This window comes from Podarcis raffonei, chromosome 10 (assembly GCF_027172205.1).
Source record: "Podarcis raffonei isolate rPodRaf1 chromosome 10, rPodRaf1.pri, whole genome shotgun sequence".
NCBI classification, from domain to species: domain Eukaryota; kingdom Metazoa; phylum Chordata; class Lepidosauria; order Squamata; family Lacertidae; genus Podarcis; species Podarcis raffonei.
This window is the reverse complement of record NC_070611.1, coordinates 71140393-71156975: the sequence shown is the minus strand read 5'-3', so window position 1 is coordinate 71156975 and position 16583 is coordinate 71140393. Positions and strand designations below refer to the sequence as shown.

The 16583-nt window shown below is 46.7% G+C and overlaps 1 protein-coding gene across 1 annotated transcript in view; it reads right to left on the bottom strand.

The window, feature by feature from the left end:
- The window catches only part of GDI2 (GDP dissociation inhibitor 2), a 28794-nt gene extending 13544 nt beyond the window's left edge, over positions 1 to 15250 (bottom strand). Inside the window, exons 1-3 of the mRNA XM_053405080.1 lie at positions 14878 to 15250; positions 3402 to 3509; positions 472 to 571 (exon numbers count right to left, since the gene is read on the bottom strand). Of these exons, the coding sequence (XP_053261055.1) occupies positions 472 to 571; positions 3402 to 3509; positions 14878 to 14922 (253 nt within the window). The 5' untranslated portion in view covers positions 14923 to 15250. The remainder of the gene's footprint in view (positions 1 to 471; positions 572 to 3401; positions 3510 to 14877) is intronic.
- Positions 15251 to 16583: the final 1333 nt, after the last annotated feature.

Here is a 16583-nt window from a genome sequence, read left to right as displayed (position 1 = left end):
CGTCATTTTTGCTGGTGCCTGCTTTTGTGATTCGCTGCCGGGGAGGGGAGAGCTGAGCTGGCTGAGTTAACAGGGGCTGCAGAAATCAAGAGAAACATTGGCTGGCTTCATGGTTTTTCCCACTTTGTGATTTTTGTAAAGCACACACACATGCACACTGATTTGCGATATATTGCCAAGTCAAAAATCATGAAACCAGTATCACGATATGAACTTCACACTGGTTTGGGACAATATACTGATATATCACCCAGCCCTACTTGGAAGTAGTGCCTATAAGTTAACTGGGTCCCAGTACTGTTTGAAAAGGGATAAACCTAAAGGGAGGCACTAATATCTAACTCTGGGGAGGGGAGCTGGAAGACTGGCATGCAGAGGAGAGGAACCTACTCAGGTATTTGTGGCATTAAAATAAAGAGAAGAAACCTGACGTTTTAGAGAAGGCCACCAAGGAAGATGCCAGCCACTCACCATTTGCCATAAGGAACTTGGGGATCAGGTCCACATTCCAGTCTCTTCCTCGGCCCATGGACTCCGGTGGAGTTCCCGGCAGGCTAAACCTTTTGTACAGCTTTGAAGACAAGAAGTTGTGTGGTTAGGACTGTGGTTATGCCTGCAGGAAGGTCTGTCAACTGAGAAAGTCAAGTGAGTACTTAAGAGCATGCAGAGGGTCCCCAGGCAAAGACTTCTAGCTCAGCTGAGTCCACCCAATTGTCCTACATATCAGCTCTCCATCCCTAGTCCCAGATGTCATCCTGGGAATCTTGGGGGCACTTCTGGATGCATTGCTGCTGTAGGAGTACGTACCTTTTACCAGCTTCATCTGCATACCAGCTACAATTGGATCGGGACTACTTGGCCCCTGCAGTGCATGCATAGGTAACCTCGAGACTGTGCTCTACATAACTTGGGTCCAGAAGTTCCAGCTGGTGCTGAATGCATCAGCTTGGCTGCTGATGGGGCAGGCACCTGACAGGATGGGGCACCTCTGCAAAAATCTGCACTGGCTACCCAGGCGCCACCAGGCTAGCTTTGAGGTTCTTGTATTAATATACAAAGCCCTGAACAACCTGGGTCAGGACACCTTAAGGATTGCTCCATCACCAAGACCACCCAGAGGACCACTGGGAAGTCATCCATGTTTCAGAAGCACAACAGGCTTCACACTGGCTCCCAGTACGTTTCCGAGCACAATTCAAAGTGTTGGTGCTGACCTTGAAAGCCCTAAACGACCCTGGTCAAGTATACCTGAAGGAGCATCTCCACCCCCATCGTTCTACCTAGACACTGAGGTCCAGCGCCGAGAGACTTCTGGCGGTTACCTCCCTGCAAGAAGCCAAGTTACAGGGAACCAGACAGAGGGCCTTCTCGGTAGTGGCGCCCGCCCTGTGGAACGCCCTCCCACCAGATGTCAAAGAGAAAAACAACTACCAGACTTTTAGAAGACATCTGAAGGCAGCCCTGTTTAGGGAAGCTTTTAATGTTTAATAGACTATTGTATTTTAATATTCTGTTGGAAGCCACCCAGAGTGGCTGGGGAAACCCAGCCAGATGGGCAGGGTATAAATACTAAATTATTATTATTATTCACCTAGAAGTCAGGTATTTAGTGCTACCTATCCCAAGCTGTGGGAGTCCCTTTCAGCAGAGCTTCAACAGATGTCCTCACTGCCTGAACACCTTTTCATGCTAATGGGCCAATTCAGTTATTGAAATATCCTTTGATATGTCAGCTGTTTTGTGATTATTCTTTGTTGTTTCTATGACATTTCATATTCTGTTGTATGGCTTGGTATTTTATATGGGTGGGGTGGTTTATTGTCACAAATACATCTAGGGAAGGAACATGGCTTAGCCTTAGAGCCCTTCAATATGACGAAAATAAACAATTCTGCAAATGAAAGCTGCTGAAAAGACAAGATGAGAAACCTATGCAAGTTTCATATTTATGCAAGTTAGTGCCAGAATTTGGATTTGACAGGCTCCTTGCTGCTCTGCCTATACGGGAGTGCAGTGCTTGGCAGTACCAAGCCAGGAGCTGTTGGTATGACAGCCCTCCGGTTTAGAAGCTTTGTCCACCCCACCCCTGAGCCTTTCAAATTAGAGAAAAGCCTATCAGATGATCTGCAGACTAATGCAACCAGAAGCCATTTTATGCCAATTAAGCCAGATTTGCTCCGAGGAAAATCTGCCTATTTAGGATACTGAAGGCAAAAATGAACTTTTTCAGCAGCCTTGCTGTAGAATTACATACACAGATTGAGAATAAATCCATTGTAGCAACCTGAGAATCCAGCATTAGCTGCAAATATAAGGGGCCCGACGTTCCAAGAGGGCTACACAAATCCTGTGTGTAAGCTAACTAAGTAATCAAGCTACCTACTACTTTGTGGTTCCGGAACACCTACTCAAATCCTGCCCCAGAGTGCTAGATGCAAAAGCCAGACTGCTACTGAGTGAGCGGATCAGGGCTTGCAAAGTGCCATGCACAGAGCACCACGAGGGCCCACCAATTAGTTGATTGTTGCCGCTTCCAAAGCACTGTGAGTCTAGGGCTTTGCAGGTGCTGCCAATCAACTGATCAGTGGTGCCTGCAAACTCTCATTGGTCCCCCAGCTGTACCATTACCTGCCCTGCCCCTGATGTCATCAGATGTAGAGCAGGTGGGCGTGGCTTGGCCAAAACAGCCTCACAGGGGAAGTGTGCAAGTTCTGGTGGGCCCAATTAGTTCTGCAGGCTGCAGAACTGCCCTGTTCTAGGACACATTCCACACTGCCGCCACCCCCTTCAATTCCCTCCTCAAAAACCTACCTTCTTCCATGAAGCCTCTGGAACCACCCCTTAAGCTTCATTTTCAAGCATGACAAGGTTCAATACATGAAGCTGAAATAACTCATGCCTTTCTAATTTACGCCATCTCTCCCCACAACTTCCTGTTGTCTCCTGCACTGATTTATAGGCTGCAAGCCCCCTAGGTCCTCTTAAACTCTGCTGAGCCCTGCACAATGATGGAGGTCTATTACTTGTGAAAGATGCTCTCTCTTCACAAGGATGAAGCACCAGGCAAAAAGGTCTGCAAGTGGACCAAATTTATATGAATCCCCCCGACTCCCTAGCCATGCCTCAGTTGCATCCTGTGTTTTAAATCGGGGTGGATAGCCTGTGTTTCTCCCGACTCCCGCTTGCCTCAGCTTGCAGGGTCTGGGATGAAGAACTGTAGTCCCAACAATGTCTGGAGGAATCCAGGCTCCCTACCAGTTTTAACTGGTAAGCTCGGTGGGGCAGGGACAGAGTAAAGCAGCACCATGCACATGAATGCTGCTTTAGTTTTGTCTAATTTCAGCAGAGAAATTCAGCAGAATCCAAGTATTCACAACATAAAGCTGTCTGGGAATACTCACATCTTCCAGGGGTGTAATAGATGCACTTTCACCTCCATAGTAAGCATTGCGATCCATGTGAAGAACCTTCTTCCCATTCACCGACATGATGCCAGACAGAATGCATTCCTGTGTAAGAGAGAAACAAGCGGCAACATTAAACCAAGGGAGCCCTCGGGTTTTGCTCTTTCGTTCACAATCTACCAGAGCTTCCGATGGAGGTGGTGAAGATGGGAGAATCACTACCCTGTGCTAAGTGAATCTAAGCAGGTGGCCGTTGGAAAAGGCAACTTGTCCAATTACTGCAACAGAAAATGTGGACGCAGGAACAGAAGACTAGCACTGGAAGCAACTGGGGGAAATTGCCAGCTGTTATTTATTAACTAATCTCTTGAAGCAAACCTGTATCAAGGTGGTATCCTGTCAGCGGGTACTCCTCTATAAACTGGCACACAAAGCAATCTGAAAGCCTGAAAGCTCTGCACTCCCGGATATGCAAACAAAAAAACGACCGGTGCATTAAAGCCACAATGCTGGGGAAATTTGCAGAAGAGTGCAGAAGATGTTTACTTGGGCAGGTCCTTTTCAAAGCTGACTTCCATGCTGCAAGTGAAAGCTACTGCCAACCGGTTAAGGCGTGACAAGTATACCATCCGTCTGCTAAGCTGGGAGAACAGCTTTTGCTTTACAATCGACACCCAAGTGGTAGACTGCACTGTTTTGGAGGAACATTTCCACCAAGTAAAGCACAGCCAAGCCAGACCTGCTCAAATATTCCAAATCATATTCCAATAGCTTGACACATCAGCCTGCCAACGCTGCACAGCTACCCAGCCCAAAGCAAGGGAGGATTCCAGAGGCGTGGCTCTGTGGGCAGGCGAGGAGAAATCGGCCACATGCCCAGTCACTTCCACTTCCTTTAGCAACCGACATCTTCAAGTTTAGCTCGGGCTTTTCCCTGCCTCCAGACGGAACCTAAAGCAGGAAGCCTGGTGGTCATGCTTGGGGAGAAAAGCAGAGAAAGCGCAAAGCCGGATTTGCATGTGCTGCTGCAAGGCAGTCCCCACATGACTTCTCTGCCTTAGAATACTCCAACAGCACCCTGATAATGAGTAAGACTGTGCTGTCAGGAGCCAAAAGAGAATGAAGAAATGGGAGGGCTATCCGTCTCTATTGCCAGCCAAGTCTGCCTGGAACAACTCTTCCCTTTCTCCGGAGAAGTGACAGCCCCCTCTGAATTTACACCCTTAATTATTAGTGTATGTTCTGGGTGTTCAATGTAAGCTGCTTTGGGAGCCAACTTGATTGAAAAGCTGTGTACCTGAAGCCAGGTGTCTTCTAGTTTCTTTGAAAGTATCTGTAACAGGAGTAGGACAGGTCATCTCAATTAATTCTAAGCCTTTGCACAGAAGTCTTGCCCTGAAGCTACTACTTTTATTGCCAACCAAAGAATTTAAAGCCTTTGAGAAATTTGGATCCATTATCCCCTCTTCACCACCAACAGATTTTCTACAGGCACAGCAAGGGTTAAACATGGCAGAGTCAGTCAGTGCTGTTAGTTAGCATTAGGCAAGCAAGATCCTGCCTACACGTTCTTGGTTGGTTCAGTGCCCGGTCTCAAACTTGAAAATCTAGATTTACTCCAGGATAAGATGCCCCAAAGACAACTGCTGCAGTGCCTCGATTTTTTCCACAAGAGTCCATTTCTCCTACTTGGTTCAAGGCAGCTATAATATGTAGAGATACTATTCCTGGTGGTACTAAGACAGGCATCCCCAACCTGCAGCCCTCCAGATGTTTTGGCCTACAACTCCCGTGATCCCTAGCTAACAGGACCAGTGGTCAGGGATGATGGGAACTGTAGTCCAAAACATCTGGAGGGCCGAAGGTTGGGGATGCCTGTGCTAAGAGGATGCCAGGAAGCAAAATGGCTTCAACAGCTCCATTACTAGACTAAGTACTTTGAAGCAGCTTTTGCTGAGCCAAAAGCAACTTGCAAACAGGCTAAAATGTTTTCAGTTAAAAAGTGGAGCTAGGCTTGTAATTAAGACTGATCCTAGGGCAGTCTATATTCTAACTTTACAGCACATGCTACAGGTTAGATATTTTAATGCTTGCTTGTATTCATGAAGGTGTAAAGATATTCCAGTGCCTTCCACAATTACAAGCAAACACCCACAGAGCTTGATCCTAAGAACAGAGTAATATTAGGATAGCAACAAAATTCACAGGAAGAAGCTGCTGGAGGAAAAATCAACAAACAAAAAAATCACTGAGCAAGACATGACAGCAGCATACAGAAATTCTCCTGGCCTCTCTTGTGAAAGAACTCAGAGTTCCTGTTCTATTTGTTTGCCAACGGCATCGTGGCTAGTGGGTTTTACAGGTGAAGATGGATGGATATACCAGTTTTAGATAGAGCTTCCGTTACACCAAGGGCATGAGATAAAACGGCTGTTGAGGTTAGCCGCACAAGCAGGAAGTTTCCAGGCAAGTGGGCTGCTTGTATGACAAAGGTCCGCGGAAGAAACAATGGGACTGGTACATTCCTCAACCCAAAGCCACTGCACTGGATTAATGTTACTACTGTGAGAGGGATTAAGGCTGCAATCCTAATCCTATTTCCCTAGATGTAAGCCCCACTGAGTTCCACAACACTTGCCTCCCACTAGACGCTGTTAGGATTGCACTATAGATCAGGTGACTCCCAATTGGTGGTCCACGGACCCCATCCAGGGGGTCTGTGGCATCATTCACATAACAAACTATATAGAAGTATCAACTTTTTCAAAAGGAGGGGGTCCATGGCGTGGCTTTTGAAAAGGAGGGGGTTCACAGGACTTAGCTACTTGGGATCCACTGCTGTAGATTGTTAGCTAACCTATGAGCCTGCAGGTATTGTTGAACTACAACTCCCATCAGCCATGCTGATAGATGTTAGCCCCCTCCCCCATAATACACAGTTGCATTGGGATCCCTTCCCACAAACAAGGAAAAGTAGCTGGTTTTTTGCTAATTCAGCTAAGGAGCAACCGTCAGGACAGGATCCTGCCATATGCTTCTATTCACTTATAGAAGTACTAGCAAAATAGGAAACCACTTCAACAACCTAGTATACAACCAAGCGCAGTGGAGGAGCACAAAGGCAAAATGTAAACTACTAACATTTATATTTTGATCCCATCTTGTACCTGACAAGCTGCTGGATTGACAGCACGTACACTTCTAATCCCATTAAAAAATTATCTGCAAGTCCACATCACAGTTTAAGTTCCGACTGGATTTCTTCCTTTGTAGCCGACAGGGCCAGTTATATGAGGTTCTCAGATCTTTAGTAAATATTCCAAATGCCACAAGTTCCCCATAAAGGAGAAGAACAACATAGTTGGGAAAGGGAAAACATATAGATAATCCAGTGAATACTACACACACGGTTGCATCATGTTGTAGCTACAATTACAGTCATACCTCTTGTTACATTTGCTTCAGGTTAAATCTTTTCAGGTTGCGTCTTGAGGTGACCCAGAAGTACCGGAAAGGGTTACTTCCGGGTTTCGCCGCTCGTGCATGCGCAGACGCTCAAAATGATGTCACACGCACGCACAGAAGCAGTGAATCGTGACCCGTGCACGCGCGTTGTGTTCTGCTCATGTTGTGAACGGGGCTCCAGAACGGATCCCGTTCGCAACCAGAGGTACCACTGTACACATATGCCAACGTCACAGGTAGGACTTTAGTGGAAATGTGGGCACCACAATACCAGCAGTCATGGAGCTGCTGGCATTCAACAACAACAACTCCAAGACCATCTGCATGACATGGTCACGTGGCACTATGCTGCCAGGTGAAATAATGACTGCTTTTGGTGCAAAACTGTTGCAGCAGCAGTTGCAGTTTTTACTAGGAGGCCCCTCTCTACAACTCAGAAGGGTTCTATTTGGTCCACTGCTGAGTTGGAACCAAATACTCAGAATGCATTTTGCAATCTGTTGAATGAAACATGTGCACGTACAACCTTGTGCAGGTGTGCACACAGACAAGCCAGAATGGGAACTTGAAAAGCAGACATGTGGCTATACAGTGGTACCTCGGGTTACAGACGCTTCAGGTTACAGACTCTGCTAACCCAGAAATAGTATGTCGGGTTAAGAACTTTGCTTCAGGATGAGAGCAGAAACCGTGCGGTGGCGGCGGCAGCGGGAGGCCCCATTAGCTAAAGTGGTGCTTCAGGTTAAGAACAGTTTCAGGTTAAGAACGGACCTCCAGAATGAATTAAGTTCTTAACCCGAGGTACCACTGTATAGACATTTTGCCCAGAATCAAGATCAGCACTGTAGCTATTTGCTGTAGCTCTGTATTTTGTAGAGTGATTTATAAGTGAGTTTATATCCTTAAATGGGCTTTCAGCTTTTTGATCGCCACAGCGTGTGTGACAATGCTGAGATCTCCTAAGCTGAGAAGGCGGCGGGGGGACTGTTTGACTGTTGTGGACCTGGAGTACCCCAGTCATGCAGGGCCAAAACGGCAGCCTCACCAGGAACAGTGAGTAGAAAGGGAGGCACACATGGTCAAGCTTGAATGTTCTGCCTCCTTTGGCTACACAGTGGCCCATGCCAGCGGCAAAGAGACAGGAAACCTGGCAAGCACAAATCGTGTGGATCTCTGTGCTTCACACACAACTGTTTATGTAAGCTGGCTCTCTTCTTCCTGTTGGAGACAGATGTGTTGGCTACAAAACTCATTCCCTGACCAACAATGTGTTTGTAAAGTTTATTATGTTTCACTGGGCTGCTGGTCTAGCTGCAGTGACGTCCTCCATTTCCAAGTAATGCCACCAAACCAATGAACCTGCAAGTCAGTAATCTGTACTACTGCGTATCTTTTATGCAAGAATGCTACTGCTGAAGTCTCTCTCTCTACCCATCAAATGTAGCAAGTGTTGTTTGAAGGACAGATTCTTGCTACGGAAGTGGCAATAAGCTTCCTGAGGCACACAAGAATTCCAGCCTAGATCTGCAGCCCATGGTCAAACATCATGATTTCAGTCCTGAAGACCACAACAAAGCATGATACCTAGAGATGTAGCCCTTAAGTAACCTTTGTCAAGAGTTGCCTTAGGGAGGTTTGAATACTCATGATGGCCTCTCTTGCCAGTGTGGCTGAAATCCCACTCTTATTTTCTTCAGTTTTCAAGGTAAGCATCTATAAAAACTAGTGAGAACTCTGAGCAGCAATGTGAACGAGTAACACTACATAGAGACATGCAGTTTTTAAAACTGGTAATTGTCACCCTAAGCAGAAGCACTACTCCTGGAGTGTAGCAAGAACATGAAGACACATCAAAAGTTTGAGGCTCAAATCAAATACAGAACTGGTGAGCAAATGAAGGTCAAATTGCCAAGGAGGAACTACGCACAGATTGCAGAACAGTATTGCACCATTCCCAAGGTTTGCAGTTGAGGCTTACAGCCCAGTTACACCCCCCATTTCCTCTTAAGGAAGCTGCACAGAGTTCAGGCTTGCTCCCAGTTGTGGTGACAGTTTCACCCCTTTGAAATAATTCCTACTTCAGATATCTGAAATTTGACTGCTGCTGAACTTTAATCTAGAGTCAAGTTTCAGATCTGCAAGGAACTAACTGGGCAGGCCTGGCAAATTATCTACCCCCTCCCTCCCCATCCTGTTCAACCACTCTTAAGAACTAAAAGTCATATATAAATGTTTTAAACGCAATAAAGAACAGGCTCGGGGCAAGAAAGATTTAAGAGCTTTTTGCACTTTCATAAAAAGGCTTTAAACAAAGTGCAAGGAATAGGGTTATGTTACTGCACAATCTGATCCCTTGGCCCATTTGAAATACTGTATGCTGCAGCAGATGTAAGCTTTGATAATGCAAAAACTTATTAGTTAAGATTGACTGGTTCAGTTCTTTATAAAGATGCCCAGTTTACAGACAAAGCCAACAAAATACGGTTTTTCAAAGCCTGAAGAGTGTTGGCTGAAAGCTTCAATGTGTACCTGTTTTCAGTTCCAAGATAAGGAGTTTCAGAGTTGACTGACAGCCCAGATTTCAGAAATGCAAGCTTCATTATGCAGAACAACTAATTATTTTAAGTGTATATATCCTGTTTAAACACAAGGCCTTTTTATTTATAATAACTGAAGTAAAGTGTCAGATACTTTACTTAGCTGCAATTTTTGGTCAAGGAAAGCTGTTTTGTCTAAAGTGTTCATACCCAACAAAACCCTCAAGTCTTCCAAAGTCAAGCTCTGCTAGACAAGGGACAATGAGGTTGCAGCAATTAAATATTGTAAACAGATAAGTGAATGCAAGGGTTCTACCTGCTAGAATTGTGCTGAAACATTTTCGTTTGTCTCATTCAGCATTTCCTTAGAAAACAGAGGAAACCACAAGCAAGCTATGTCCCAAGAGGTCAAAATTCAGTCCAACATGCACCCAAGCATGAGAAAGGGCTTTCCTGCCACATGCATACACAGAAGCTCATAGTGCAGCTTGAATAACAGCCTCTGAGCTTTATCCATGTGTTGTTCACTTGTTTCTGGACGGCAGGCCTGTACTAATGCACATGGCAAAACGAATGCCACTGGGTAACTAACCTGAGCCCAAGCAGACTCCATTTATTACCCACGCCCTTCTTTCGGCAGTCTGCAATCATGACACACAGCTGGTAACCACAGAGGCACTAAAACACTGGAAACACACACAGCTCTTAGCAGAATTACACCCAGGGGCCTTCAAAGTCAGGGAGGAATGCAAAGCATGTTTCACAGCCAAAACGCAAAAATCTCTTGTTCTATCCCTCCAAAGGAGCAAAGCTTTGGAAAACAAAAGCAGGAAAAAGCTGGCTTCAACAATCACAGGAAGCAGGCGTTCGTTCAGAGCCATATTTATTTCTCCCCTGAACAGAACAATGCCTTCTCTCATCTTATGTCTTGCCATCCATCATTTGTCCAGAACTGATATCTACTACAAGAACTGAAATTGGTAAGCCATCAGTGGAAGAGGGGGAGAAAAGCCATTTTATTAGAAGAACACACACAGGGTTGTTGAAAGATCAGGTGACTGGTCTACACTGTGACTGCCACCATTTAGATACGATGCCCTATACAGCAACTTTCAGGCAGATCTCCTTGCAGGCAGCTCCCCATTTCAGATCATAAAAGGCTACAAAAAGTCATCTTCTCAAAACTCACCCACCTGCAAATTATGGTGAACAGTAGCAGGGTTGTTTTAAATGCCAGCTAAAATCCAGCTTCCCAGAACCCATGTTAACGCACCAGTGACAATTAGAAAATTGGTTTGCTACAAAACAATAGAGGCTAAGGCCTCCTATACCACGTCAAATTTATATTCCTGCATCAAGCCACCTCAAACATGGAAAACATCATTATTACCAAATTAAGGCAAACATGCTTTTTCGGGGAGGTGCTGACCATCCATTCCCTTTCACAGAAAGGGTGTCCAAGCGAGAAGATTGTGTCAATTTGAGATTGTAATCCCCAAAGGCAATGACAATTTAAAAGGGTAGCAGTAATCAGCAAGGCAAGAATCAATAGTTGAGAAGCATGATTTATTCCTCCCCCAAATTTAAACAAGTTCCTCCTCTTGTCATATTAGCTGATGTAAATAGTTCAGTTTGCGGCAAGAGCTCAGTTTATGACAAGCACCAAGTGAATAAGGATTAAGATGAAAGAAGACCCTTCTTTCAAAGAGACTAGCCACAGGAAAGAGTGAAGCCGAGGTGCTGGGCTGGGGAGATCAAGGACACCACTGACAGTGAAGTTTCAGGGGGATACTAGACAGTAGTAAAGGAGGACAGGGCTATAGCTCAATGGCAGGACCTCTGCTTAGAATGCAGAAGGTCCCAGATTCAATCCCAGGTATCCCCAGGTAGAGCTGTGAGAGACCTCTGCCTCAAACCCTGGAGAGCCATTGACAATATTACGCTAGATGGACCTGACAGGGCAAAGCGGAAAGCACCAAAGAAGCAAACCAGAGAAGTAAGAGGATGAAGGAGCTAACAATCAGGTAAGGGTCAGGAGACAGATGTGATCTGGGAAGAAGAGAGAAGCTACAAACATTCTGAATGGGAAAAGGAGTCAAGGCATGTAAGAAAAGGCTAGGCCTGGGGGGAACATAACAGAGCCAGGCCTAAAGGAAAGAGTCAAGCAAGGACTAGAGGAGATGTCATGTGACTCAGGCAGGAAGGGAGGGCTGTAAAGCAAGGGCCAATGGCTAAATTCTTGGACATGTGAGATCAGGGTTTGAAATACATGTTCAAATCTCTCCATAGTCATGAATCAAACTAGGTAGTCTTGGGTCTTTCAAAAAAAATGTAACCCACTTTTATCCTACATAAGTAGCGCAAAGTGGCCTATCAGTTCCTCTCAGGGTGGCTGAGTAGGATTTAAGGCAGGCTTCCTCAACCTCGGCCCTCCAGATGTTTTTGGCCTACAAATCCCATGATCCCCAGCTAGCAGGACCAGTGGTCAGGGATGATGGGAATTGTAGTCTCAAAACATCTGGAGGGCCGAGGTTGAGGAAGCCTGATTTAAGGTCACGTATGCTGCCCTGAAGGAAAAGCAGATGCCTATTATGAAAATGGAACAGAGATGTAAAGAAATGTTAAAAGAAAAGGACAAATCAACATGGTTAGAAGACGTGGTGAGTACTGTGAAACCAAAGAGATGTGCGTCAAGTATGGAATTAAAACAGTGGTATCCAAGGGGATGACCTTGATCTTTCTGGAGCAGTAACAAAGAGGATTTGGTATGAAGAGAACAGAGGATGAGAACAGAGGAAAAGAGGGGGGTCATGAGAGAGAAGGAGTAAAAAGGAGGATGAAAAGAGAATAGCAGTGCCATGACTGAGAGAATTAAGTAGTAGGACAGGGGTAAGAAAGAAAAGCATGTGTAATAAAGGGAAATAATTAACATGACACTTAGAGGCAGTCAATAATAATAATAAAACAAAGCCCAAAGGCTAAAAGAAAATGGTGGGGGGATGAAACAAAGGAAAGGAAAGGAAAGGACATAAGGGAAGAGACACGGGCAAGAAATTAAAAATGCCACTTGGAGGGCAAGAGGGCGCCAAGTAAGAATGTGACAAAATATAATCAGTGCCCTGAAGAAAGGGTCATGGGATAGGTGAGTGGGAAGGGAGACATGTGCAAGGCAAGTGGGAGGTGACAGGGGGCTGAAATGAGAGATTTCATTTCAGGGAAGCACTGCTAGCAAAGATGCCAAAGAACTGGGAAGAGCAATATGGGGTGGCGAATCAGAGGGGTGGTGGAGTGACACTTGCAGAACATGGTGCTGCTGACAAATAAAGGGGATGTCACTACTACTAAGACTGATAAGAGGAAGAATGCCAGGTACAATGGCTAGGCGCTCTTTGCTGAATAAAGATGCACGGCAGGTGTGCTCACATAGCGCATAGTTAACTTACGGTATTCACTGCCACAAAATGGGATAGCAGGCTTGTTGGTTTTTGAATGTCTGGTGTAGATTTATTTCAATTTCGTTGTTCAGCATGGGACAATGACAAAAAAAGATTATCGTATCGTATGTGGTCAATAGTCATCACCTTAAATGGCATTAGGCATTAAGGCCTATCAACAGCTACAGATCATGAAGACTATGTGGAGCTTCCATGCTCAGAGGCAGTAGGTTTCTGCTGAAAGAAACACCAGGAAAAGATTGTTGCACCCAGATCCTGCTTGCAGGCTTCCCAAGATGCATCTGGTTGGCTGTAGTGAGAAACAGGATGCTGGACTAGATGGGCCTTTAGTTGAAGAGCAATGCTTCATGGGTGGCTACAGCCTAGGATGGCTATGACAAAAACCTGGTGCCCACAGGGGACTGGCAGAGCGAAAGGGAGGGAGGCCAACAGTAGGTGGAGCCAGAGATAATGAAGAGGCGGAGCCTAGTGATTCTGGTTTGGTCCCTTCTGTTCCCTGTTGAGTTCTACAAAGGCAACACTGAGACTAAAGAGGAGGAAGCTAACAGTCAGTGAGTGGGCTGGATGCCAGTAAGACAACGAGCAGGAAGGGGCTGGCTGTGGGCAGACTGAGGTCTGTGGGGCAGGCAGTGTCCCATTCGTGCTAATGGGCCAGCCCTCCGGGGGGGGGGCCTGGAGCAAAGGTAAGTGCCCCCAGAAGGGGAGAAGAGGGACATGCATGCAAAATGGGCAATGGGAGGATGGAAGCAGCACTGAGACGTGTGAGCTGAGTTATGATAGGACAAAAAAAAAATCAATACACCCAGAGAACAGGAGGCCAGCGTGGAATTGTCAGGAGAGGAAAAAACGCATTAGGTTAAGGCAAAGGCAGCAGCGACCCCTAAGGAGACATATGGGGAGGGGGGAAAGAAGAAAAAGGAATAAGGGCACAAGAGTTAAGGTGGGGAGATTGAAGCTCTGAACAAAGATGGCACAGATTCAGCGAGAGGAGCAAATTAAGGCTTGTGGTTTTGCTTTTATAAAAAGAAAAATAAGGAGCAAAGCCTGAAATGGAGGGAGATGAACTGAGACAGGGCAACCGCTGGAGGCGACCCCCACCCCCAAAAAATAAACCGTCCCCTCTTTCTCCCCCCACCGACCCAAAAAATGCCAATGCCAAACGACCCAGAGAAGGCAGCCCTGTGCAGGGAAGCTTTTTTAAAGTGTAATGTTTTATTCTGGTTTTTTTTTTAATAGGTGCTGCAAGCCGCCCAGAGTGGCTGGGGCAACCCGGTCGGATGGGCGGGGTAGAAATAATAAAAGTATCGCGAGGAGAAAGAAGTTAAAAGGCGTGGAAGGAAATCGAGGGCGGGGGGGGGGGGACCTTTGGATCCAGTGACATTTGGCGGGCAGTACCAAAAAATAAAAATCCTCAGGCATATTTCGTATGTAAAACCATTACATCATCATCATTATTATTAATTATTATTATGTTTTAGTATATTTTTTACGTGCTGTAAGCCACCCAGAGCGGCTGGGGGAACCCAGCCAGAAATAATAAAAATTATTCCAGTACGATCATCTTTATTGTCATTGTCCCATACAGAACAACGAAATTTTAAAAACCCACATCAGACATTCAAAAACCCTGCTATCCCAGCCTGGTTAACCCCCTGGAAACTCTGATATCCCATAATTAAATACAATATACTCCCATAGACTACCTTACACTGCATTTAAAACAAAAAATCGCATTTAAATAGAAACTGTTTCTCAGGCGGCTGGTCCTAGTCTCCCATTGTCGTTATTATTATTAATTATTATTATTATTTTGTCTTTTCCTGCTGGGTGGGGGGGGGGAGAGAAGGAGACACGTCATAGGGCGTCTGTGTGAGGAATATATAAAATAAATGAGGGAGAAACCCGACCGAAAACCTGAGGCGAGTCGTGAGGCGGGGAGGCCGCGAGGGGCGAGGAAGGGAGGAAGAGGAGGAGGAGGGCGGCCTGTCGAGGAGGCCTCTCCCCGGCCCCGCTCACCGTCAGGCCGGTGCCCAGCACGATCACGTCGTACTCCTCGTTCATGGCTGCGGCGAAAAGGAGGAGGCGGCTGCGGCTGAAGGGGCTGAGGAGGCAGAAGGAGGGCGGCGTCGTCGTCGTCGTCGCGCCCGCGGAGGCCTCGGCTCCTCTCTCCCCGCGGAGGCGGCGCTGCTGCAGCAGGAGAGGCGGCGGCGGGGCCTGCGGGCGGCAGCAGTTTGCGGACGTCCAGGAGGAGGAGGAGCAGAAAATGGAGGCGCCGCCGCCGCCGCCGGGAAGAGAGCGCGCCAGAGGGGCGGGGCCTGCGTCGTGGCGCGAGCCGGGTTGGCGGCGGCGCCGAGGGGAGGGCGGGGCCGGGGCGGGGCCTCCGCGGACGCCCGAGGGGGAGGAGCCCCCCGGAGCCCCAATCTCCTCCATCGGAGAGGCAAGGGAGGCCGCTGGCCGGAGAGGAAGCCCGGATTGGTCCGCCGACGCGGGGGAGGCGTCAGTCATCCGGATAGGCCCGCCCCTCGCATCCCTATTCGCTGTCGGGGGGAAAGGGCTCGGCGGTGATCGCGCAGGCGCAGAGGCCCGGGAGAGGCCGCTTGCCCTTCGCCGGGCTTCCGCAGCAGAAAAGCGTGGCAGTTTTTTTTTTTTGCATTATTATTATCGTTGTTGTGATCCTTGGTTGAAGGAAGGTTGTGGTTGTTGTTATTATTATTATTATTATTTTTTATTTTATTTTTTATTATTACATTATTGTTGTTATTTTTATTATTATTATCATTATTAATTGTTATTATTTTATTTTTTATTATTACATTATTGTTGTTATTTTTATTATTATCATTATTAATTGTTATTATTTTATTATTAAAACAGTAGTGATGTATGGAAGTGAGAGCTGGACCATAAAGAAGGCTAATCGCCGAAGAATGGATGCTTTTGAATTCTGGTGCTGGAGGAGACTCTTGAGAGTCCCATGGCCTGCAAGAAGATCAAACCAAGCCATTCTGAAGGAAATCAGCCCTGAGTGCTCACTGGAAGGACAGATCCTGAAGCTGAGGCTCCAAGACTTTGGCCACCTCATGAGAAGAAAAGACTCCCTGGAAAAGACCCTGATGTTGGGAAAGATGGAGGGCGCAAGGAGAAGGGGACGACAGAGGACCAGATGGTTGGACAGTGTTCTCGAAGCTACCAGCATGAGTTTGACCAAACTGCGGGAGGCAGTGGAGGACAGGAGTGCCTGGCGTACTCTGGTCCAGGGGGTCACGAAGAGGCGGACACGACTAAACGACCAAACAATAACAACAACAAATGTGCATAGGATTCTACCCTAAGGCACGTTGTGATTTTAACAGTCTTAGGCACATATGCATCTCCACAGGGTCCTGCAATAAAAGCCTTGCTCACAATCTTGACCAGGCTTCCTTAACCTCGGCCCTTAGTAAAAACCTTTGTTGTTGTTGTTTAGTCGTTTAGTCGTGTCCGACTCTTCGTGACCCCATGGACCAGAGCACGCCAGGCACTTCTGTCTTCCATGGCCTCCCGCAGTTTGGTCAGACTCATGTTTGTAGCTTCGAAGACACTATCCAACCACCTTGTCCTCTGTTGTCCCCTTCTCCTTGTGCCCTCCATCTTTCCCAACATCAGGGTCTTTTCCAGGGAGTCGGAACCGGCAAGCCACTCCAGTATCCCTGCCAAGAAAACTCCATGGACAAAGACAACAG